Below are 24,788 nucleotides of genomic sequence, written 5' to 3'. Positions count from 1 at the left end.
CACGGTTAGAGGGGGTCCGGGAAAGTGACGGCCATAACATGGCTGCCAGGCTAGCCATAGAGCGGGTCGAAGAAGCGGAGGACCGCGGATAGAAAGGCGCAGGTGGAGGCCGCGTTCTTCATCTACTTCCGGAATTCAAACTGCGGTTTCCGGAAGCCAGTGTGGAGTCCCCATGACAACCGACGAGGGCTCTTACTGGTGAGAGTGGTCGATAGGGAGGTGGGTAAAGTACCCAGAAATCAGGATTTTTATTATTGTGGTTTGGGATTTGGTGGGTTTTTTGTATTGTTTTGTTTTTGCCAAAACAGCCCCATCCTTAAGTGGTCTGGGAAGTGTGATGATTGCTCAGGGATCAAAGGGAACCTGGCTGGTAGCGGTAGACGAACTGTGAAGAGCAGTTTGTGAATCACCATTGCCCTAATAATCACCTTTCACGTGGGCATGGCGATGTACGTTTCTATATAACGGATTCTCAGAACAGCCCTCTGTGGTGGCCCGGGAGGTGGTGATGAAGAGACCAGCTTTGGCGTCAGTCCTGGCTCTGCTCACTTGCGAGCTGTATGGCCTGGGTGAATTGCTTGAACTCTCTCAGCTTGTGTTCTTGCTTATGGAAGAGGGATAATTAACCACCTTGTAGAGTTGTTGCGAGATTTAAAGGAAATTACCTTAGTTGGCAAGTTCAACATGGTGTTGGTATATAAATGATGGCTATCAGTGTTATTTGATGAATGATGAAACTCGGGGTCCGAGAGACCACATTCATACGTTCAGTAAGCTCGTACTCCTGTATGATTCCTTAACCTCTCAAACCCTCAGCGTAAAATGGGGATTATATGCATAATAACGGCTATGTCTCAAGATAAGAATAAGGTATTAAATATGAAAACAGTTTGTAATTGTAAAACATTTTACAGATGTTAATTTAATCACTCTCTAGCACTTCGAAGCATTTTGTAATTTGTTTATGGGTTCGATCCATCTGGGGCTCACAGGATATCTTCCATCACCCCCTATAGCAGTTCCTGGGCCTTGGAAAATATGAAAACAAAGGCTCAGCTCCCATTGTGTGGTGCCATTGTGTTGCTACCATATGCTGGAAGATAAATTTTTACAGGTGAACCCTATTTCCTCCCAGCTTTTTCTGCTTACACCCACTTTCATCTCTCATGCCAACATTTTTCCCCCACCTGCTTCCAGATCAGCCTGTCAGTTATGGAGTCTGGACCCAGACTGCCTGGATCTGAATCCCAGCTCTGCTGCTTACTAGTGATGTGACCTGGGGCAAATTATTTTACCTTCCTGGACCTCAGTTTCCTTATCTGTAAAATGGGGGAAATAATAGTGTATCATCAACCTCATACGGTTACTGTGAGGTTTAAATAATTTTAGTGCTTAGAATTGTCTCTAGCACATTTTACGTGCTATATAAGGGTTTGCTACTATTATTACTACTACTATTGCTACTACTACATGCCCAGATGGTCCCTCTTCTCTGTAATCCTCAAGAGCTCTGGGTTTAGAAGATTCTAGGCATGGAGAAAGTTTGAGGGTGATGGTCCCTAGGAGTGAGTAGCGGGGTTTTTGTTGTTGTAGTTAAGCTTTGGTTCACCAATGTATTCCAGTCACCTAGTGTGGGTACCCAGCACATGATAGGGTCCTTAACAAATATTTACTGTGTTAAAGAATTTCTAAGCTCCCCTCTCTTATTGCCCCAGCACCCCCTTACCTTAGAACAAGGAAAACAACTCCCTCCCCCAGTGCTGAGGAGGGAGCCAGAAGCTGTCTCTGGGGAACTGTGGAATGTGCCCGTGGAGGCCCAAGAAAGCAGAAGGAGGATGCTCCAAACAAGTAACTACAGCCTGGTGCTCTCCCTGCAGTTCCTGCTGCTGTCCTACGACCTCTTTGTCAATTCTTTCTCAGAGCTAATCCGAATGGCTCCTGTCATCCAGCTGGTGCTCTTCATGTGAGTTCAGCGGGTGGGTCTGGAAAGCTGAACCCAAGCAGTTTGAAGGTCCTGACTGGCACAGTTTAGTATTTTAAAGTTATCAACAGAGAAATATCAGGAATGATAAAACACCATTGTCCTGGGCACTCTGCAGTATACAGACATGGTCACAGGTCCTGTTTTTATGTCCTTACAAGGGTTGGGGAGAAGGAGAGTAGTTCACATGGGAAAGGAGGGACAGACTGCTGACCCTGTCATTTCCTTCATCTGTGGTAGAAATATTGTCCAACATTGCCATGAAAGAGGATTACAAAATAGCAGGCTGAAAAAAGAAAATACAATGTATAGGATTCCCATAGGACTGAAACTGTTGGCATTTATCCTCCAAATGATTTATAGACTCTATAGGACCATTTCTAAACTGAAAACCACAGTCTTGGACACAGTCTTCCTTCAGTCAACAAGTGTTCACTGGCCTGCCAGATCCTGTTCTAGTTGCCGTGGTAGGCATGACAAGTTCCTACTCTCCTGGGGTTTACATTCTAGTGGAGAAAGACAATGATGACATAAACAAAAAATAAGATCATTTCAAATAAAGTAACTGGGGTAGGAGAAGTGAGGGTTACTTTAGGAAGTCAGGTTAAGGGAAAACCTCTCTGATGAGGGGACATTGAACTTGAATGACGCTAAGGTGCCAGCCTTGCAAAGATCAGGGGGAAGTGCACTGTGATCTTTCCTGATGAATCTGTCCTGTAGGATGAGGTTACGTGACAGGGTAAGAGTGTCAGGGCCAGAAACCTTGTCTGTGGACTGCAACCCAACTGATGGGGCCAGCAGATAATTTTAGCTTTATGTCATTTGGGTCCCAAAGCCCATGCAATCTCTGGGAGGGTTTCAGATGACCTATCCCACACAGGATGGACAGACTTCCAGGTATCCCTCAGGACTGAGGGCCAGCTGTGGGTCCTCACATGGGCCTCCATTTGGCTGTACTTTGTTTTCTATGTCTGCAGCATCCAGGATATTGCAGTCCTCTTCAACATCATCATCATTTTCCTCATGTTCTTCAATACCTTCATCTTCCAGGCTGGCCTGGTCAACCTCCTATTCCATAAGTTTAAAGGGACCATCATCCTGACAGCTGTGTACTTCGCCCTCAGCATCTCCCTTCATGTCTGGGTCATGGTAAGGGAGGCGCTCTGAATTCCTGAATCCTTCAAGGGCTAGGAATCTCTTTTCTCTGAGAACACAGCATCTTTCTTTTACACCACATCAGGTGAAATAAAGTGGTCAGGGCTGGAGTTAAGCACTTAAGAATTTTATAAGACACTTTTGGCCAACATGAGACAAAAAGAACAGCCTTATTCAAGAGTCAAGGATATTTCTGGAGCATACAGTTCACCTTTGTCCCAAACAGTCCTGTCAGGGCTAAAACAGGAAGTTGAATCTGTCTCCTCATTAACCATTTGGGCAGGTAGATGCAGATACAGGGTGTTCTTAGGTATCACAGTCCCATTGCCAGTGCTGTAGGCAGTGAATGGTGCCAGGAATAGCCAAGCAAGAGTGCTGCTTGCATTTTAGTGCTCCTCCCCTCTTCTGGGTCCCCATCACTTACACTAGGAGGACCAAACTCCAAGATGCCTCCCCTTAGTTCTAACATGGACCCCAACTCAGATCCAGTATTCATGGTTCCAGATTTCTAGTGCTTTTCTTCATAAGCTCTTCCATCTCTTTGGGTATCCCATGTTCCTCATGTACTCATTTAGATGGAATACTTTAAAACTTCAGGGCACCTCTAGTCAGTTTTTTTTTACTGAAGCTCCCCTTCTCAGACTGAACTCTATTAGGTTGCCCTTGCAACTCCACAGGAGAGAAGTAGAGCTCACAAAAAAAGGAGCAGAACAGTGCCGGAAGTTTCTGGAGCCAAAATGGGTTCTGGCTTTGTAAAGCTGTTAATCTGATTAAACCTTGAGCACAATGAGCCTTCATCTGACAGGAACTAAGCCTGAGATTGCTCCTTGGCAAAGACTAAGGAATGGAAAGGAATAAATTACTTAGTCCAGACGTCCTCCCTCACGATTAAAAGGATATCCCCTTTGCATGAAAAAAAAGAAGCTTGAGTCTCCTTTGAGAAACACTCCTTGGAGTTATGGAAAAAGAGGAGGAAGGTGAGATTAGCATGATTTTTTTTTTTTTTTTTTTGAGGTGCCATCGAACTGGGGATCTCACAAGTAGAAAACTGATGCTCAACCACTGAGCCACATCGGCTCCCCTGAGTTGTTTTTTTTTTCTTTTTTCATTTGTTTGTTTGCTGTTTGTTTTAGTTTTTAGCAAACACTGGGAATAGAACTGGACACCTCCCCTGTGGGAATAAGGCACTCAGCCACTTGAGCTTCATCCACTCCCAGATTAGTATGATTTTAAAGTAAGGGTGATATCAGAAACTAACCAAGTTGAAGGTGTGAGGATCTCCTCAGGCCATTGACCTTTCCCTATCCATTCATATCTCCTTCAGAACTTACGCTGGAAAAATGCCAACAACTTTGTCTGGACTGGTGGACTTCAAACACTATTTGTATTGCAGAGACTAGGTAAGGACCACACTAACCACAGGCCTAAACCTTGGTCCCACAAATGGCTCTGGCAGTGAGAACCTTTGCCCTGGTGTGGGATGGTTGGGACAGCCATGCCAGAAACAGGTGAAATCACTGCACTCTGCCCTTGCTGGGAGGCAGTGGGAAGTCATGAGGCAGAACCCCTCATCCTCTGTAGGTTCTGTTTTTATTCTGAAAAGAATACCCGGGAGCACCCCTGGGGCTGCTTTTCTGCTTCTTATCCACAGCGGCAGTGCTGTACTGTTACTCCTACAAGCGGACAGCCGTGAGACTGGGTGATCCTCGCTTCTACCAGGACTCTCTCTGGCTGCGCAAGGAGTTCATGCAAGTCCGAAGGTGACCTCTTTTTGTCACACTGATGGCCTCCCTTCCTAATGGAAGCCACATTTGTTGCTCTGCAGGGTATGGCCCTGTGCACAAGGAAACAGCTTGACCTTCCTAGGACAGGCTCAGGCCAGTTGTGTTCAGTATTCAAGAAGGAAGATCCTCCCTCTTGCGAGTTAAAGTGTTCTCCATTACAGACTCCAGTACATAATCCTTACCTGCCTCCTATGTCAGTTCTATGCCCTCTCCTTTCCTGCTCTGAACCCTCTTCCTGGCAGAGAGCTCAGTGGCTCACCTTCATGAAGCTTTTCCTTTAGCCTGGTACAGCCTGGTACTCCCCACACCCACTTTCCTTGCACCACAAGCTGAAGACTGAAGAAAGAAGAGAGTGGTATTTATGTGCTCCTGATTCATCACACCTTCAACATTTAGATTTTATACCCAAGACACATTTTTTACATTTTATAAATAGGAAATAAATTGATTTCTTTTTCCATAAATGGTGGAGTCTGTGTGTCTAGCTAGATCTCTTCATGGTTAAGAGGCATGCCAAGTCCTAGCCTCAGCATCTACTTGAGTCAGTGGACAGACTGAGCCACAAATCAAATACAAATATTTATTGAGCCCCAGTATAAGTACAAAGTATTTTTTGCAGAAATTCAAGAGGCAATCTTATGCTTCACGTAGCAGCCCTGAAGTTCCAGACTTCTGTGCTTGGTTCAGATTCTGCCTCAAGAGTGAAAATGTTTCCTTAGTCTGTTTTGGCGAAAGAAATTTTAAAAATTCATATGCCCATAGTATCTTTTGCTAGAATGTTATGTAATAAACCACCACCAAAGTTCATAAACATTCATAAACATACATACAACCATAAACAGTGATTTGACTTGTGTGCAGCTGATCTGGGCAGGGTTGCATTGATTTCAGCAGGACTGAAATCATGATCTTGGTTAGACACTCATCTCTGGGATTCTTGGCTGTTGCCTAATCTAGGTTAGCCTCAGCTGGAGTTACTGGGGACACTCAGCTCTCATTCCCATGGCTCAACCTTCAGCAGACAAGCCTGGGTGTATTCATGAAGCATTGGCAGAGAAGCCAGAGAGAACAAATCCCACTTCAAGCTTCTATTTGTATTGTGTCTCCCAAACTCCCATTGGGCAAAGCAAGTCATATGGCTGAGCCCAGAGTCAGTAGAAAAGCACTACAGAGTATCATGGCAAAAGGCATGGATATAGGGAGTGATGAAGATTTGGGGCCATTAATCCAGTTGGTCTACCACACCACAGAGTTGCTCCATGAAACTCATTATTCAGAGAGGCTTTAGGGCCAGAGAATAAGTATTTTAGACTTTACAGGCCATACAGTTTCCCTTGCAACTACTCAACTTTGCCATGGTAGCATGAAAACAGGCATAGATAATTCATACATGAATGAGCATAGCTGTTTCCAGTACAACTTTTTATGGGCACTGAAATTTGAATTTCATCCAGTTTCATGTGACAAAAAAACATTCTTAGCTTTGTGGGCCATACAAAATTAGGCAGTAGCCCGGATTTGGTCCACAGGCCATAGTTTGCCAGTCCCTGCTTTAGAGGCCTGGAATAAAGTTCTGGGGAAAGAGAGCTATGAGAGTATGGGTAATCAGATGTCAAGATTTTAACGTTAAAAAAAAAGTACAACATTAAAATGTCTAAAACATTTATAACAGCCTTATGTTCTCTGACTGAAGCAAGGGATCTGAACAGTCATACCAAAGCCAGCATCTATACTTTCCACACTTCGTCTGTGACACAATTGATTCAAAAATAATACCCTGATTTTGAGTTTTTCATAAAAACTCTTACAGGAATACAGTAATTCCCTTTGCTCATCACAATCCCTGAAAGGCAGTTTATTCCTGTGCCCTCTGATTAATCAGGGCTACATTGTTCTCTGTACTGGTTGCAGCTAGTAAGTATAACCAAAAATCTGTTTCCTCCCTCACATATTCATGGTCCCTTGTGGCCCTGTGTGTCACTGGAATGTATATGTAGGCATATATAAGCACTTATTTTCTTTAATAGTACATTCACATGGTCAAAAGTTATTAAAAGGTTCATGCAGTTAATCTTCACACAGATGTATTTCAAGCACTGAGTACCTTTACCCTCCCCTCGACAATCTATATAGTTCTAATAAAATAGAGACGGGGTAGCAGATTTGGCCCAACGAATGGGGAGTCCGCCTACCACATGGGAGGTCCAAGGCTCAAGCCCAGGGCCTCCTGACCAGTATGATGAGCTGGCCCACATGCAGGGAATGCTGTGCCACACAGGGGTGTCCCCCGCGTAGGGGAGCCCCATGCTCAAGGAGTGCACCCTGCAAGGAGAGCCGCCCAGCGTGAAAAAAGTGCTGATGCAGCAAGATGATGCAACAAAACGAGACACAGATTCCAGGTACTGCTGAAAAGAATACAAGTAGAAACAGAAGGACACACAGCAAATGGACACAGAGAGCAGACAACTTGGGGTGGGGGGGAGGGGGGTGGCCAGGAAAGGGAAGAGAAAAAATAAATCTTAAAAAAACAAAAAATTCACTCTTGTCTCCCTTTAAAAAAAATAAAATAGAGACTGGAATAACATTTCAAACATTTTTATAAAGAAAAAATTACTGGCAAGCAGACAGTGGCTCAACTGATAGAGTGTCCGTCTACATATGGAGGGTCCAGGGTTTGATCCCCAGGGCCTCCTGACCTGTGTAGTGAGCTGGCGCATGTGCAATGCTGCTGCACGCAAGGAGTGCCATGCCACTCAGGCACCCCTGCATAAGGGTGCCCCACACACAAGGAGAGCCGCCCTGAGTGAAAAAATTGCAGCCCACCTAGGAGTGGTACCGCACACATGGAGAGCTGATGCAGCAAGATGATGTAACAAAAAAGACTCAGTTTCCCAGTGTCGCTGGATAATGCAAGCGGACGCAGAAGAACACAGCAAATGAATGCAGAGAGCAGACAGTGGGGATGAAGGGGAGAGGAATAAAATCTTTTTTAAAAATTACCATAATCCTACCCCCATCATTTCTTATACATATTATACACAGTTGTGAATATGGGAGGATGTGCCATACAATAGTTTGCTTTTTTTTTTTTTTTTCATTTAGTTATAGGAATATATTTTTAAGATACCATGTAAATTGACTCCTTGGGGATATTCAGCTTTCAAAGTTCAAAGGAAGGAAATAAGCACTTTAAAAGCCCTGAGAGACTTACACTTTCAGTAGGATGAAGTTACTTCTGGCTGATTAGTGCTCCAGTTGGAAACTAGAACAGATAAAATACCAAAAAATCATCTTTCTAAGGGCCTCAGGGAAATGCTGAAGTAAGATTAGAGGACCTAAAATCCAAGAGTAGGGAGAATCATGAAGAAGTGAGCTGACAATTTGCAGCATATTTTTCCCTGGGGACATTTGCTGGTTCTGGGTTAGAGCAAGAGGCTCAGAATCCAGGCATTGCTGGACGAGAGGGATGCAGCCGGAGAACAAAGGAGACAGCTGAGCTCCTAGTGATCTCATAATGCTGGAATGATAAAAATTGGGAACTTGAGGAGCCTTAAAAACAACTAAATTCCCCCTCAAGATACTTAACAAATTCTGAAGCTGCATATAGCCAGAGACTATAAAAAGGTTAAGCCTCAAGCTTCTGAAAAGCAAAGTAGAATTTTTGGCAGTCTTATGGTGCTGAGGAATAGTACTCAGGACTCACCAGGGGAAGGGGCCTGGCTGAACACAGGGCTTTCCATTGAAAGCTCAGAAGGGCTACTTTCTAGCAATAGGCAAAAGAGGTAGCCAGAGTTATCTAAATTGTGGTGCACCTCAAATCACCTAATCCCCAACTGGACTAAGGTGATGAGCCCCCATTCTATCTGCCTCATAGAGGAAAGGGTGAAAGAAAAAACATCTGAAGGCTCTATAGTTTTTTAAACACAAATTTTGGGATGTAATAAAACTTACTAGTGTGCCAGGAGATGAGGCCTTACTTCTTAAAATAGGAGAGAAACTAGATAATAGAAACAGGTGATGTGATCCAAATATTAGAGGAAGCAGACAAGGAGTTTATGATTAATATACTCAAGAAAATGTGGAGAAATAGGTTTTACAAAACCATAAAGTTTTACCAGAGAAGTGGAATCTTTAAAAAAAATAATCAAATGGAAATTGTAGAAGTAAAAAATGCAATATCTGATAAATGCACAACTCTGTGATTATACCAAATGATATCAGTTATACACTTTAGCTGGATTGTATGGTTTATGAATACATTGAATTAAATTGATAATAGAAGTACCATATCTAAAAATAACTCACTTATCTGCCATCCATATGTTACTTTTGCCTCTCTAGAATTTCATGTGAATGAAGTATTAAAGTGTGAATAATCTTGTTTCTGGATAAAAAAAAAATAACTCACTAATAAGTTTAACAGCAGATAAGAGATAACACAAGGTTAATGAAGTAGGAAACAAGTGAACAGAATGTTTAATCTGAAGCACAGAAAGAAAAAAAACTGGAAATACAGAAAAGTATCAGATGAGAGACGGTGAAATAGTTAAATGGAAAAAGAGAGTTCTAAAAAAAAGAGAGAGACTAGAGCAGAAGCAATAATTGAAGAGGTGCTGGGGAATTTTCCAAAACTGATGAAAGACATCAGGAAAAAGAGAGTTTTAGAAAAAAGAGAGAGACTAGAGCAGAAGCAATAATTGAAGAGATGCTGGGGAATTTTCCAAAACTGATGGAAGACATCAATCCACAGAATCAAGATTCTCTGCAAACCCTAGGCAAAATAAATATAAATCAAAATATACCTAGAGACTTCTGCTTCTATTAATGGCTAAGATCTTATGGGAATGACCCCTCCATAGATAACAATAAAATCTGGGCATACTACAAAAAGCAGCTACTCAAAGACTCAAATAGAAACCAGAGTCTGCACAACTTAACATTCAAAACTAAGACTAACACTGAGATGATCCAGATATTAGAATTAATGGACAAAGGTTTTAAAGCATCTATTATAACTAACCTCAATGATGTAAAAGGAAATGTGTTCTTAGAGAAGAAAAAGATAGGCAACCTCAGCAGAAAAATAAATGTGTTTTTTTTTTTTAAAAACAATTCAATTCAATACAATAACTGAAATTTTTAAAAATTCACTGGATGGACTTCACAGCTAAAGAGGAGATAACAGAATAATGAGCTAATGAAATAGAAATGATCCAACTGAAGGACAGAAAAATATTTTACAATGTTGTGCTACCATCACCACCATTCATTACCAAAACATTTCCATCATTCCAAATAGGAATCCTATACATGTTTTTTAAGGATTTATTTTTATTTCTTTCTCTCCCCTTCCCCCCTGCCCCAGCTGTCTGCTCTGTGTCCATTCACTGTGTATTTTTCTGTGTCCGCTTGTGTTCTTTTCAGCAGCACCTGGAATCTGTGTCTCGTTTTGTTGCGTCATCTTGGTGGAGCCACTCCTGGGCAGGCTGCACTTTCTTTCGCGCTGGGCGGCTCTCCTTATGGGGTGCACTCCTTGCACGCGGGGTTCCCCTAGCAGGGGCACCCCTGCATGACACAGCATTCCCTGCGTACATCAGCACTGCGCATGGGCCAGCTTGCCACACAGGACAGGAGGCCTTGGGTTTGAACCCTGGACCTCCCGTGTGGTAGGCAGACGCTCTAGCCATTGAGCCAAATCTGCTCCCTCTATACATTTTAAGTCTTAACTTCCCAAACCTTAACTTGTGATGGTAGCACAAAATTACGAACACAATTAACAGCACTGAAATATATATCTGAATATGATTAAAAGGGGAAATGTTAGTTTGTATATATGTGTATTAGTCTGCCAAAGGGGTGCTGGTTTTTATAAGAGTATTTATTTGGGGTAGGAGCTTACAAATACCAGGCCATAAAGCATAAGTTACTTCCCTCACCAAAGTCTATTTTCAGGTGTTGGAGCAACATGGCTGCCAACATCTGTGAGGTTTCAGGCTTCCTGGGCTCCTCTGGGCTCAGCTCCTCTGTTTTCTCCACAAGGTCACCTATAGACTACCAGGTGAATGACTCTGTCTCTCTCCCTGGGGCTCCAGCTTAAGACCAGCATCAGACTCCAACATTAAGAGCCCTCAACTCTCTCCTTTGCCATGCCTTTTATCTGCAAGTCCCCACCCACCAAGGGGTGGGTACTCAACATCCTACTGACACAAGAGGTTTACTTGATTAAGTAATTCAGTATAATCTCATATGCCCAAAGGAAAAGACCAGTTTACAAACATAATCCAATATTTCTTTTTGGAATTTGTCAATAATATCAAACTGCTACAATAGGTTAGAATAAATACTTTATAAAATATCCATGGAACTACACTATACAGTGAACCCTAAGTTAAACCATGGACTTTAATTAATAGTACAATTATAAATATGTGCTCTCATCAATTGTAACAAATGTTCCATACCAATGCAAGGTGTTAGTGGTAGGGTGGTATGTGGGAATCCTGCATTTTATGCACAATTGTTTTGAAACACACATTTTCTCTAAAACAGAAAAGAAGGAAAAATTTTTTAAAAAAGAAGAGTCTCAGAGACTAGTTAGATAATATGAAACAGTTTAATATATTTTTTGAGTCCCAGAAGGTAAAGAGAGAAAGAATAGGGCAGGAAAAATTATTAAGGAAGTAATAGCCCCAAATTCCCAGAGTTGATGAAGACTGAATTTCACAGATTCAAGGGAAGTGGATTTGGCTCAATAGATAGAGCATCCACCTACCACATAGGAGGTCCAGGGTTCAAACCCAGGGCCTCTTAACCTGCATGGTGAGCTGGCCAACGCGCAGTGCTGATGCGCACATGGAGTGCCATGGCACGCAGGGGTGTCTCCCACATAGGGGAGCCCCATGCGCATGGAGTACACCCCTCAAGGAGAGCTCCACTGCACGAAAAAAAGTGCAACCTGTCCAAGAGTGGTGCTGCACACACGGAGAGCTGTCACAGCAAGATGACACAACAAATAAAGAGACACAGATTCCTGGTGCTGCTGACAAGATTGCAAGCAGACAAAGAAGAACACACAGCAAATGGACACAGAGAGCAGACAATGGGGCAGTGGGGGAGGGGGAAGGGGAGGAAAAAAAATTTTTTTAATTAACAGATTCAAACCAACCTCCATAAACACATAAAAATGCCACCCCTGGCACATCACTGTCAAACTATTAAAAACTAAAGATGAAGGGCAAATCTTGAAAGCAGCAAGAGGAAAAAACACTATAAAGAGGAACAACCATTCATTTAACAGCTGACTTCTCACTAGAAGGGAGTGGAACCACATCTTTAAAGTACTGAAAAGAAAAAAAAACAAGTCAACTCAGAATTCTGTATTCAGCAAAAATATACTTTCAAGAATGAAACTGAATTCTGTGTGATCTATGTATCTTTTAAAAATAAACCAAAAATGTATTTTTAAAAAAGAATAAACTGATACAAAGACATTTTCAGATATAAGGCAGTGGGCTTGGCCCAGTGGTTAGGGTGTCTGCCTACCACATGGGAGGTCCACGGTTCAAACCCCGGGCCTCCTTGACCCATGTGGAGCTGGCCCATGGGCAGCGCAGGGGTGCCCCACCCACAAGGAGTGCACCCCGTAAGGAGAGCCGCCCAGCGGGAAAGAAAGTGCAGCCTGCCCAGGAATGGTGCCGCACACACAGAGAGCTGACACAACAAGATGACACAACCAAAAGAAACACAGATTCCCATGCCCCTGACAACAACAGAAGCGGACAAAAGAAAACGCGGCAAACAGACACAGAGAACAGACAGCCGGGGTAGGGAGGGGGGAGGGGGGAGGGGGGAGGGGGGAGGGGAGAGAAATAAATAAATAAATCTTTAAAAAAAAACAAACAGATATAAGAAAACTAAAGGAATTAGTTGCCAGCCAACCTTCACTATGACAAATGCTAAAGGAGTTCTTGGCCTGGGGGTAAATGATAAAGATGGAAGCTCAGATCCTCAGAAAGGAATGGGAGCATCAGAATTAGTTAGGATCTGGGTGGATGTAAAAGATTGTTTTTAAAATTTTTCTTTTCTCTAATTTCTTTGTAATACATATGAACACAGAATTCAGATTCCCTCCAAATGCACAGAATATTGATCAGTGTGGTCCATATGCTGGACCTTAAAACAACTCTCAATAAGTGATAAAGACTTAAAATCATGAAGAGTGTGTCTTTGGAACTGAGTTAGAAATCAACAAGATTGCCAGGTGGTTCCATCTGGATCCAGCCAGGAGACAGAAACCACACGGTAATTTAAACATGCAAATTTAATATAAAGGGTACCTGAGGGCAGAGCAAGAGAATTCAAGAAAGAATAAACTTGGCAGGGCTTCCCCACCCCCACAGCTGTGGGTCACATCTCAGTGCAGCCCACTGGGTGTGAAGTTCAGTAGTTTGCCCAAGCCAGAGCTGGTTCACATTTGCAGGTCAAACAAGAAACAGCCCTCTAGGTGGGTGGGTGTGCAGGGGGTGTGGGAAATGACCTTTGGGTACAAGGTCCAGAGCAAACAATATCCACACCAGGAGGACCCCAGAAAACAACCATCTGAAGGCACAGGTGAGTCAGGGTTGTTGGGCAAGTGCACTGAGGGAGTTGGAGCACCTCTGTGTGCACGGCCTCCGGTGATAGAGAGCCACTGGTAATCAACCCTCTGGGGAGCAGAGGAGGCAAGGTTGATACAATCCTCCAGGACAAAGGAAAGCTGAGGTTGGTGAGCAGATGCACAGATGGCCTTGGGATTCTGGTCTGGGTACAGTGTCCATGTTTGGAGGGCTTTGATGAAAACTATCTAGGGCATAGGTGAACCAAGGCTGGCAGCTTGGGGGCACTGAAGGGGTTGGGGAGCTGCCCCCAGTGCCAGGCTTGGAGGACCATGGCAAGGTGGTCATGGAGCCCCACGGCCTGTGCGGTTGCTGAGGGAGTGCCTGCTCTTGGAATATGGATGGAGCAGAGCACCACCAGATGTTCTGACACATGCACCGCTGACAGACTGTGCAAGCAGAGCAAGAAAAAGTTCAGGAGGGCAACTGTCTTAGTTTGCCAAAGGGCTGCTGATGCAAAATACCAGAAATGGATTGGCCTTTCTTATAATATTGCTCTTATATTTATGTATTTGTGAGATAGTGTGATATAATGATATAATGATTATAATGATATAAAGATATGATTATATCTTCTCATTGGATTAAAACTTTTATCAATATATAATATTCTTCTTTGTCTTTTGTAATATTTTTGATGTAAAGTCTATTTTGTCTGAGAATAATATAACCATTCCAGTTCTCTTGATTATTGCTTGCATGGAATATCTTTTCCTGCCCTTACTTTCAAACTCTTTGTGTCTTTATACCTAAAGTGAGTGTCTTGAAGACAGCATAGGGATAGACCATGTTTTTTCATCCAATCTGCCAATCTCTGATTTTAATAGGAGAGTTTAAACCATTAACTTTTTTTTTTGAGGCACCAGGGCCGGGGATTGAACCCAGGACTTCATATGTGGGAAGCTGGCACCTAACCACTAAGCCACATCAGCTCCCCTGAGTTGTTTTTTTAAATTTGTTTGCTTATTGTTTGTCTTTAGGAGGCATGGGGGACTGAACCCAAGACCTCCCGTGTGGGAAGCAGGTGCTCAACCTCTTGAACCACATCTGCTCCCCTCTCCATTTTTTTTTTTAAGATTTTATTTCTCTCCCCTGCCCCCTCCCCCCATTGTCTGCTCTCTGTGTCCATTTGCTGTGTGTTCTTCTGTGTCTGCTTGCATTGTCAGGTGGCACCAGGAAACTGCGTCTCTTTTTTTTGTTGTGTCATCTTGCTGCATCAGCTCTCCATGTGTGCGGTGCCACTCCTTGCAGGGTGCACTCCTTGCACATGGGGCACCCCTACACGGGGGCGCCCCTGCATGGCACAACACTCCTTGTGCACAGCAGCACTGCATGGGCCAGCTCACCACACGGGTCAGGAGGCCCTGGGTATCAAACCCTGGACCTTCCATATGGTAGGTGGACGCTCTATCAGTTGAGCCTCGTCTGTTTCCCTCCTTCATTTTTGGAAAGATAATTTTTCTGGTTATAGAATTCTTGGTTGACAGGTTTTTCCAAAGGAGTTTTTTTTTAAACAAGTCAATTTTATTGACACATATTGATAAAACATACAATTCCTCCAATGTGTACCTGGCATAATCACAGTTTTGCATTCATTACTTCAAACATTATTAAAGCATTTTTATTATTTCATTAATAATAATAATAAAAGACAAACAAGAAAATTCTTCACCTCTCAGTCTCTCTGTTTCCCCTGATGTACATAGTTGCTATTTCTGGCTATTCTTGAACATTTATTTATTTATTAAGCAATTTTATTGAGATATATTCACATACCATACAATCTATCCAAAATATATAATCAATGGCTTTTAGTATAATCACAATGTCATAGCATTCATCACCACAAAATATTTTAGAACCATTTCATTACTCCAAAAAGAAAAACTCCACACCACTTATCATGCCTTCTGCAGTCCTATATAGCCACTAATTTAATTTCATATTTATAAGTTGATTTACATATACATTTTATATAAATGAAATCATACAATATGTAACACAATATATTTAGTTCATAGTAATGCCCTTTTGTGTCTGGCTTGCTTCATTCAATACAATGTCCTCCAGGTTCATCCATGTCATCATATGCTTTACAACTTCATTTCTTCTTACAGCTGCATAATATTCCATTGTGTGAATACACCACAGGTTGTTTATCCATGCCTCAGCTGACGGACACCTGGGTTGTTTCCAACTTTTGGCAATCGTGAATAAGACCACTATGAAATTGGTGTGCAGATGTCTGTTCATGTCACTGCTCTCAGTTCTAGAAACTGCTAAACAGTCCTTCACAGTGGCTGTACCATTCTACAATCCAACCAACAGTGAATAAGTGTTCCTATCTTTCCACGTCCTCTTCAACACTTCTAGTTTCCTGTCTTTTTAATAGTGGCATTCTAATAGGTGTGAAATTTTATTTCATTGAATTTTTCAAAAATATTTTGACAATGCTTTTTTTTTTTTTAAGATTTATTTTTTTATTTATTTCTCTCCCCTTCCCTCCCCCCACTCCCAGTTGATTGCTCTCTGCATCCGTTCGCTGTGTGTTCTTCTATGTCTGCTTCTATCCTTGTCAGCAGCCGGGGAATCTCTCTTTTTGTTGTATCATCTTGCTGCATCAGCTCTCTGTGTGTGCGGTGCCACTCCTGGGCAGACTGGACTTTCTTTCACGCTGGGCAGCTCTCCTTATGGGCTGCACTTCTTGCACGTGGGGCTCCCCTATGCAGGGGACACCCCTGCGTGGCATGGCACTCCTTGCACACTTCAGCACTGCGTGTGGGCCAGCTCCACGCAGGTCAAGGAGGTCCTGGGTTTGAACCGCAGACCTCCCCTGTGGTAGGCGGACGCTTTATCAGTTGAGCCAAGTCCACTTCCCTCATTGTAGTTTTTGCACTTCCCTAATCGCTAGTGATGTTGAACATTTTCTCATGTGTTTTTTCACTATTTGTACTTCTTTTTTGGACAAATGTCTATTAAGTCTTTTGCCCATTTTTAAAAGATTGTTTGTTTTTTTGTTTTTTGCTCTCTTTTTTTGCCCATTTTTCAATCAGGTCATTTGCCTTTTCATTGTTGAGCTGTAACATCTCTTTATATATCATTTTATATATATATAATCACACACCCTTATTGGATGTGTGATTTCCAAATATTTTCTCCCATTGAGTTGGCTGCCTTTTCACCCTTTTGACAAAGTCCTGTGAGGTGAAAAGTGTTTAATTTTGAGGAGGTCCCATTTATCTATTTTTTTCTTTTGTTGCTCATGCTTTGGGTATAAAATCTAAGAAATCACCACCTATCACAAGGTCTTTAAGAGGTTTCCCTATATTTTCTTCTTGTAGTTTTATGGTCCTGTTTTTATATTTAGGTCTTCATACATTTTGAGTTGAGTATAGGGAGTAAGATGGGGGGCCTTTTTCATTCTTTAGGTTATGGATATCCAGTTCTCCCAGCACCATTTGTTTAAGAGTGTTCTGTCCCAGTAATATGGACTTGGTAGGTTTGTCAAAATCCAGTTAGCTGTATAGGTGAGGATTTATTTATGGACTCTCAATTCTAGTCCACTGATCAATATGTCTATCTTTATGCCAATACCATACTCTTTTCACCACTATGGCTTTGTAATATGTTTCAAAGTTGGGCAGTGAAATTCCTCCCTTCTTAGAATGTTTTTGGCTATTCAGGTGCACTTTCCCTTCCAAATGAATTTGGTAATTGCCTTTTCTGCTTTTGTAAAGTAGGCTGTTGGACTTTTGATTGGTATTGCTTTGAATCTATAAATCAGTTTGGGTAGGATTGACATCTCCATGATATTTAGTCTTCCAATCCATGAACATAGAATGTCTTTCCATTTGTTTAGGTCTTCTTTGATTTCTTTTGTTTTGTCATTTTCTGCATACAGGTCCCGTACTTCTTTGGTTAAATTGATTCCTAGGTATTTGATTCTTTTTGTTGCTATTGTAAATGGAATTTTTTCCCTGACTTCCTCCTCAGATTGTTCAAAAAAACATTACTGATTTTTGCATGTTGACATGTATCCTGCCACTTTGCTGAACTCATTTATTAGCTCAAGGGTTTTTTTTTTTTTTTTTTGTAGACATTTCAGAATTTTCTAAATATAGATCATGTTATTCACAAATAGAGTTTTACTTACTATTTTCCTATTTGAACACCTTTTTTCTCCCCCTGTTTAATGGTTCTAGTTAGGACTTCTAGCACAATATTGAATAACAGTGGTGACAGTGTGCATCCTTTTCTTGTTCCGGATCTTAGAGGGAATCTTTCAACCTTTCCCCCATTGACTACAATGTTGGCTGTGGGTTTTTCATATATGCCCTTCATCATATTGAGGAATTTTCCTTCTATTCCTATTTTGAAGTGATTTTAGTAAGAATGGATGCTGGATTTTTGCAGCTATATTCATTAGAGAGAGTGTTTTTTTGTTTTGTTTTTTGTTTTTTGAGGTACTGGGGCCAGAGAATGAACCCAGGACCTTGTATATGGGAAGCTGGCACTCAAGCACTGAGCCACTTAACCCTCACCTCCACCCCCGAGCTGGTTTTTTCATTTGTTTGCTTGTTGTTTGTTTTTTGTTTGTTTGTTTTTAGGAGGTACAGGGACCAAACCCAGAACTTCCCATGTGGGAAGCAGGCGCTCAATTGCTTGAGCCACATCTGCTCCCTGTTATATTCTTTTTTTGTAGTATCTTCATCTGGTTTTGGTATTAGGGTGATGTTGGCTTCATAAAATGTGTTAGGTAATTTCTCCTCTTCTTCAATCTTTTGGAAGAGCTTCACCAGAACTGGTGTTAATTTTTCTCAAAATGCTTGGTAGAATTCACCTGTGAAGCCATCTAGTCTTGGACTTTTTTTGTTGGGAGATTTTGATGACTAATTCAATCTCTTTACATTTTCATTGGTTAGTTAAGTTTTACTATTTCTTGTAGAGTCAGTGTGGGTTTTGCATTTCTAGGAATTTGCCATTTTATCTAGGTTGTCTAGTTTGTTAGCGTACAGTTTCTTATAATATCTTCTTATGATCCTTTTTATTTTTGTGGAGTCTGTTGTAACTTCTGTTCTTTCATTTCTGATTTTATTTATTTTCATCTTTTTTCTGTTCATCTAGCTAAGGGTTTGTCAATTTTATTGCTATTCTCAAGGAACTCGCTTCGGTTTTTTAAATTTTCTCTACTTTTTTTTTTTTTTGTACTCTTCTATTTCATTGCTTTCTACTCTAATCTTTTATTTTATTATTGTTCTTTTGAGATACCAGGGCTGGGAATTGAACCCAGTTCCTCATTTGTGGGAAGCCGGCACTCAACCACTGAGCTACATTAGCTCCTCCGAGTTTGTTCTTTCATTTGTTTGTTGTTTGGTTTTAGAAGGTACCAGGGATTGAATATGGCACCTCGTATGTGGAAAGCAGGCACTCAACCACTTAAGCTATATCTGGTCCTTCTAATCTTTATTCTTTCTTTCCTTCTGCTTGCTTTGGGAATGCTTTGCTGTTCTTTTCCTAGTTTCTCCAATTGTTCAGTTAGATCTTTGATTTTAGCTCTTTCTTATTTTTTAATAAAGGCATTTAGGTTCTTTTTTAATAAAGGCATTTAGGGCTATAAAGTTCACTCTCAGCACAGCCTTTGCTGTAGCCCATTAGTTTTGATAAGTTGTGTTCTTGTTTTCCATCTCAATATATTTACTAATTTCACTTACAATGTCTTCTTTGACCTACTGATTGTTTGAGAGTGTTGTTTTGCCTTCACGCATATGCAAATTTTCCCTTTCCCCATGTATTTTTCATTTCCACTTTCATTCCATTATCATCTGAGATGGTGCTTTATATAATTTCAATCTTTTTTTTTTTAAGATTTATTGATTTTATTTCATTTCTCCCCCACCCCAGTTGTCTGTTCTCTGTGTCTATTTGCTGCGTGTTCTTCTTTGTCCGCTTCTGTTGTTGTCAGTGGCACAGGAATCTGTGTTTCTTTTTGTTGTGTCATCTTGTGTCAGCTCTCCATGTGTGCAGCACCATTCCTGGGAAGGCTGAACTTTCTTTCACGCTGGGCGGCTCTCCTGATGGGGCGCACTCCTTGCACGTGGGGTTCCCCTACACGGGGACACCCCTGCGCAGCACAGCACTCCTTGCACGCATCAGCACTGTGCATGGGCCAGCTCCACACGGGTCAAGGAGGCCCGGGGTTTGAACCGCAGACCTCCCATGTGGTAGACGGATGCCCTAACCACTGGGTCAAGTCCGTTTCCCAATTTCAATCTTTTTTATATTTATTGAGACCTGCATTGTGACCTAACATGTGGTCTATCCTGGAGAAAGATCCATGAACACTTGAGAAGAATGTATAACCTGCTGATTTGGGATGCAACATTCTGCATATGTCTGTTAGGTGTAGCTTGTTTACCATATTGTTTGATTTCTCTGTTTCCTTGCTGGTCTTCTGTTTAGTTGTTCTATATAATGATGTGAGTGGTGTGTTGAATTCTCCAACTACTGTTGTTGCAATGTCTATTTCTCCCTTCAGTTTGCCAGCATTTGCATAATATATTTTGGGGCATCTTGGTTAGGTGCAGAGATATTTGATTATTTCTTCCTGGTGGAGTGTCTCTTTTATTAACACATAATGGTCTTTTTGAGTGTCTTATACATTTTCTGCATTTAAAATCTGTTTTCTCTGATATTAGTATAGCTAACCCTGTTCTTTTTTGGTTTCTGTTTGCAGGGAGTACCTTTTTCCAACCCTTCACTTTCAGGTGGTTTGTATCCTTAGGTCTAAGGTGAGTCTCTTATAGACAGATAGGAATGGCTCATGTTTTGTTTTGTTTTGTTATTTCATTTATTCTGTCAGCCTATATCTTTTGATTGGAGAGTTTAAACCATTTACAGTCAATGATATTATTGTAAATGCATTATTTTCTTCCACTATTTAATTTTTTTATTTTCAATGGCATATCTTATTTTCTTCTGTCTTTTTACTGTTTTGGTTATCCTTTCCTTTCCATTATTCTTGCCTTCCATGCTCTCCTCCAAGTCTCTCTCTCCTGTTTTTTTTTTTTTTTTCTTTCTTTCTTTCTTTCAGGCTGTAAGGCTTCCTTTAATACTTCCTGCAAAGGGTTTTTGTTTGTTTTGTTGTATGAACTCCCCCAGTTTCTGTTTATTTGTGAATATTTTAAACTCACCTTCATATTTGAAGGACAATTTTGCCAGATAAAGAATTCTCGACTAATGTGGGGATCCAGTAGGCCCCTGGCCCTGGCTTCCCCTACCTAAGGGACACTCAGCCTGCAGTATATTGATGGCTGCCTGCCCCAGGACACAAGTTAAAATGTAACAAACCTCCTCACAGGAAAACAATGTACAGAGGATATAGTAGAGAGCAATTTTCTCCAGGCTGTATACTTCCTTCCTACAATAACCTCACCAGACCCCATTTATGTAACTCTGTTATGAAATGTCTTTGTTCTGAGACCCTATATGTTGCCCCTCGTTTTCTCACCTTTTGCAGAGTGCTACCTTCATTCTCCGAACCATTACCACAGGAAAAAAATCTCCCCTAAGTCCCAATAAATAAAGCTTATGCCTTACACTGTCTCCTTCAGTCTTGCAGCTGCCCTGACCTGTGCCCTTCAGGAACTGGGTTGTAACAGCTGGCAATTTTTCTCTTTCAGTATCCTAGTTATATCATACCACTGTCTTCTCACCTCCATGGTTTCTGATGAGAAATCCATACTAAGTCTTACTAGGTATCCCTTGTGTGTGATGGTTTGCTTCTCCCTTGCTGCTCTCAGAATTTTCTTTTTCTTTGACGTTTGACATTTTGAAGTAGGTCTATTCACATTTATTCTGATTGAGCTATGCTGTGCTTCTTGGACATGTAAATTCATTTCTTTTATGAGAGATGGGAGATTGTCAGCCATTATTTTCTCAAAAACTCTGCCCCCTTTCCCTTCTCTTCTCCTTCTTTCTGGAACTCCCATGACACCTATGTTGTTCTGTCTCATGTTATCACTCAACTCCCTGAGGCCCTGCTCAATTTTTTCCCATTCTTTTCTTTATTCGTCTCTCTCTTCAATTTCAGTTGTTCCATCTTCTGTATGACTTACTATTTCTTCTATCATTTTGTGTCTCGTGTTGTGTTCCTCTAGTATTTTGTCTTGTTTTTTAAGATTTATTTATTCCCCTTGTTGTTTGCACTGTCTGCTCTGTGTCCATTTGCTGTGTCCTCCCTGTGTCTGCTCGTCTTCTCATTAGGAGGCACCAGGAACTGAACTGGGACCTCCCATGTGGGAGAGAGACACTCAATTACTTGAGCCACTTCAGCTCCCTGCTTTGTTTTGTTTCTCATTGTCTTTCCTCTTTGTGTCTTATTGCATCATCTTATTGCACCAGCTCACTGACTTGCTTATCTTCTCCAGTAGGCACAGGGAACTGAACCCGGGACCTCCTGTGTGGTAGGTGGAAGCTCAATTGCTTGAGCCACATCCACTTTCCTGTCTCTAGTGTTTTTTATCTCATCTATCATGTCTTTTATTCCCATGAGCTCTGTTATTTTTCTATTCAGGTTTTCAAATTCTTTTTTGTGCTTGCTCAGTGTCTTCGTGATCTCCTTTATCTTTTTAGCCATATTGTCTTTTAACTCATTAATTTGGTTTTGGAAATTTGTATGAAGCTTCTTGATTGTTTCAAATCCTGTGTCTCATCTGGGCCTTTGCCTGGACCATTTCTTCCATTTTCTTAGTATGGCTTGTAATTTTTTGCTGATGTCTAGGCATCTGAATATGATGGTGCAATTACTCTGATACTCAATTTTTCTCTTAGGGACTTAGTGGTGGGAGGCTGTGCGTTACTGCCATTCTTTGATTCAACCTATTCTAGTTATTTAGGATTGTCCTTGTAGTTGTCCAAATCTGTGCCCTGGACCCAGTAATGATTTGCAGACCTGCTTACAAGGGCCTTGGGGAGGGAGACTTTAATGGCTGGAAAAAGCCTCTACTTTTTATTTAATTTCCTTACTTGCACTTCCTTAGTCTTCCAGAACATGGCACTCTACAGCAGCTCTCTCTGTCAAAGCCTGGTTCGAGTGTATTTGCTGCAACACACAGGCAGCCACGATGTGACAGAGGATCCCACCTGGAGGCTATTGAAAGCCTAGCAGTTCAAACCTTCCCAGAAAGCACCTCTCCAACCTTTGCTGGCAGCTCCCTCCCTTTTTCCAGGTAGGAAATAATTCCATTCCTTTCTGCATCCTTAACTACCAGCCCTGGTTAGTAGGGAGGGTGACTGATAGGGTCAGAACTCTTAAGTCACATGCTGGCTCCCAAGGTAAACAATGGCATGGCCGCTTCCAATCTGGAAGGGCTCATGGGACACAGCAGACCAAATGTGTTGGCCAAAAGCTGAATTAGCCTTACACTGTGTCCTTCCCTCTCCCATTTCCTGGGGAGGTGGATCCCTGCGGCCTCTTCTGTCTGTAGCTGCTGGCCTGAGGACAGAGAATTCAAGATTTTCTGTTCATAGGGTGGGGGAAGTGTGCCGGCTTCTACTCAGTCCTGCCCTCAAATTTTTTTTCCTGTACCCCTTTCTCTTCTGGTTAGAGTTTTTCCTTACAACGTTTGCAATGATTAACAGGTCATAAGGCTGTGACTCCATTCCCATTGATTGAATGAAACAGTCAAGATGCCTATGTGCAGAGGACAGCTTATTTCCCCCCAAGGATGAGCCATATCACAGTGGGAATGGACCAGATAAGGACCCTCATCCCTTCCAGACCACCAGACGCCCCACATTCCAAGAATACCTAACCTCCTAGCCCACTACCCCCAAGCCATGCATGAGAACTCACTTTTATAGCCTCTTATTAACCACAGACTCTACTTGCACTTTAACCCCCTCCCCACAGACTAACGTTCCCCACCTATTGATGTACTATATAAAGTCATATTCACCACCTTCCACAAGCGGGCTGAAGTCAGACCCACTCTATTGGGACAGCTTCCCAATAAACTTCCTGCCTGCATCGTGTCAGTTTCCATGTCCCAGTGAGTGCTATTCTTCTCTAACACCAGCCTTCCCCTGATGTCCAAAAGCCTAGAATATTTTTTCCAGGTCATTCTGCCTGTTTCTCTAGCTATTTTTCTCTCTACTGTTTTAAGTGGCTTTTCTTCTGATTTAGCACTCACCCTGTGACTGTAGTCCTTTGTTTTCTGGAGCATTGAGAAAGATGTTCCTGTCAGTTCTTACTGATTTTTCAAAGCTTCTGTGGGGAACAGAGTCCTGATCACTGTGCCATCTTGAACAGCGCAGGTATCTTTGGATTTTGACAAATTTACACTAACGTGTTTTGGTGTGAATCTTTTTTAGTTTATCCTATTTGGAGTTTGTTGGATGTGTATATTCCAAGATATTATTTCTTCAAATACGTTTTCTGCCCCTTTCACTCTCCTGTCCTTTTGGGACTCATATGATGCATATTTTGGTACACTTGATGTTTCCCATAGGCCCTTCAGGTCCTGTTCATTTTTCTTGGTTCTTTTTTCTTTCTGCTCCTCAGACTGTATCGTTTCAGTTGTCTGGTCTGGCCTTTCTTCTGCCTATTCATATCTGCCATTGAATCTCTATGGAAAGTTTTTCATTTCAATTATTGTACTTTTCAGTTTCATAACTTTTATTTCTCTTTTTTAAAAATAATTTCTACTTCTTTATTGAAATTCTCATTTTGTTTGTTTTCCTGACTTCATTTTCCTTTTTTGCCCATCATTTCCTTTAGCTCTTTGAGCATATTTACAAGCTTTTATTTTTAAATTTATTTATATATTTTTAGAGCAGTTTTTTCGTGAGGCTAGGGTCTATTTGCCAATTCTCTGGCCTCCTTGTCACAACTGGCCCCTTCCGTCCAATGCGCTGTAATGCAGGGCCGGGAAAGCCGCCCTTGATCCCGCGGTCCTGCGGGAACAGCTTCGCGGGAGGCCATTGCTCTCCATAGCTAGCTGAACTCACGGTCAGGGCCCGCTGCGGCCAACGCTCCTCCTGGCGCACGCGCAGACGGAACCCAGACGGCCACCGCTCCGGGCAACCATAGAGTACGGCAAATGGGCAGCGCCAAAGGGGCCGCTCCATCCTCCACTTCCGGCGACACCTCGCTGCTCCGGGATCGCCGGTTGCCGCGTACGCAGTTTCCATGGGGACTGACGATGGCGCCGCGAG

General features: G+C 42.0%; 2 protein-coding genes across 8 annotated transcripts in view; both read left to right on the top strand.

Annotated features, from left to right (window-relative positions):
* Positions 1-61: 61 nt before the first annotated feature.
* Positions 62-24,788, top strand: TMEM138 (transmembrane protein 138). 4 transcript variants are annotated; one of them, XM_071217993.1, is made up of 6 exons: positions 146-219; positions 1,716-1,963; positions 2,959-3,130; positions 4,461-4,536; positions 20,308-20,362; positions 21,091-24,788. In XM_071217993.1, the coding sequence occupies exons 2-6, from the start codon at positions 1,836-1,838 to the stop codon at positions 21,140-21,142; spliced, it is 483 nt and encodes a 160-aa protein (XP_071074094.1). In that variant the 5' UTR covers positions 146-219; positions 1,716-1,835; the 3' UTR covers positions 21,143-24,788. The 4 variants fall into 4 exon arrangements, with proteins under 4 accessions (XP_004469390.1, XP_004469391.1, XP_071074094.1 ...); XM_004469333.4 differs by lacking the exons at positions 20,308-20,362; positions 21,091-24,788 and adding an exon at positions 4,788-5,384 and having other exon boundaries at positions 62-219; XM_004469334.5 differs by lacking the exons at positions 20,308-20,362; positions 21,091-24,788 and adding an exon at positions 4,788-5,384 and having other exon boundaries at positions 113-198.
* Positions 24,674-24,788, top strand: part of TMEM216 (transmembrane protein 216) — a 31,750-nt gene continuing 31,635 nt past the window's right edge. For all 4 annotated transcript variants that reach the window (XM_023591971.3, XM_058305360.2, XM_058305357.2 and 1 more), the window contains exon 1: positions 24,674-24,788. In XM_023591971.3, coding sequence (XP_023447739.1) covers positions 24,674-24,788 — 115 coding nt within the window.

This window comes from Dasypus novemcinctus, chromosome 10, assembly GCF_030445035.2.
Source record: "Dasypus novemcinctus isolate mDasNov1 chromosome 10, mDasNov1.1.hap2, whole genome shotgun sequence".
NCBI classification, from domain to species: domain Eukaryota; kingdom Metazoa; phylum Chordata; class Mammalia; order Cingulata; family Dasypodidae; genus Dasypus; species Dasypus novemcinctus.
Note: the sequence above shows the minus strand (reverse complement) of the source record. Positions and strands in the feature narration are given on the sequence as shown.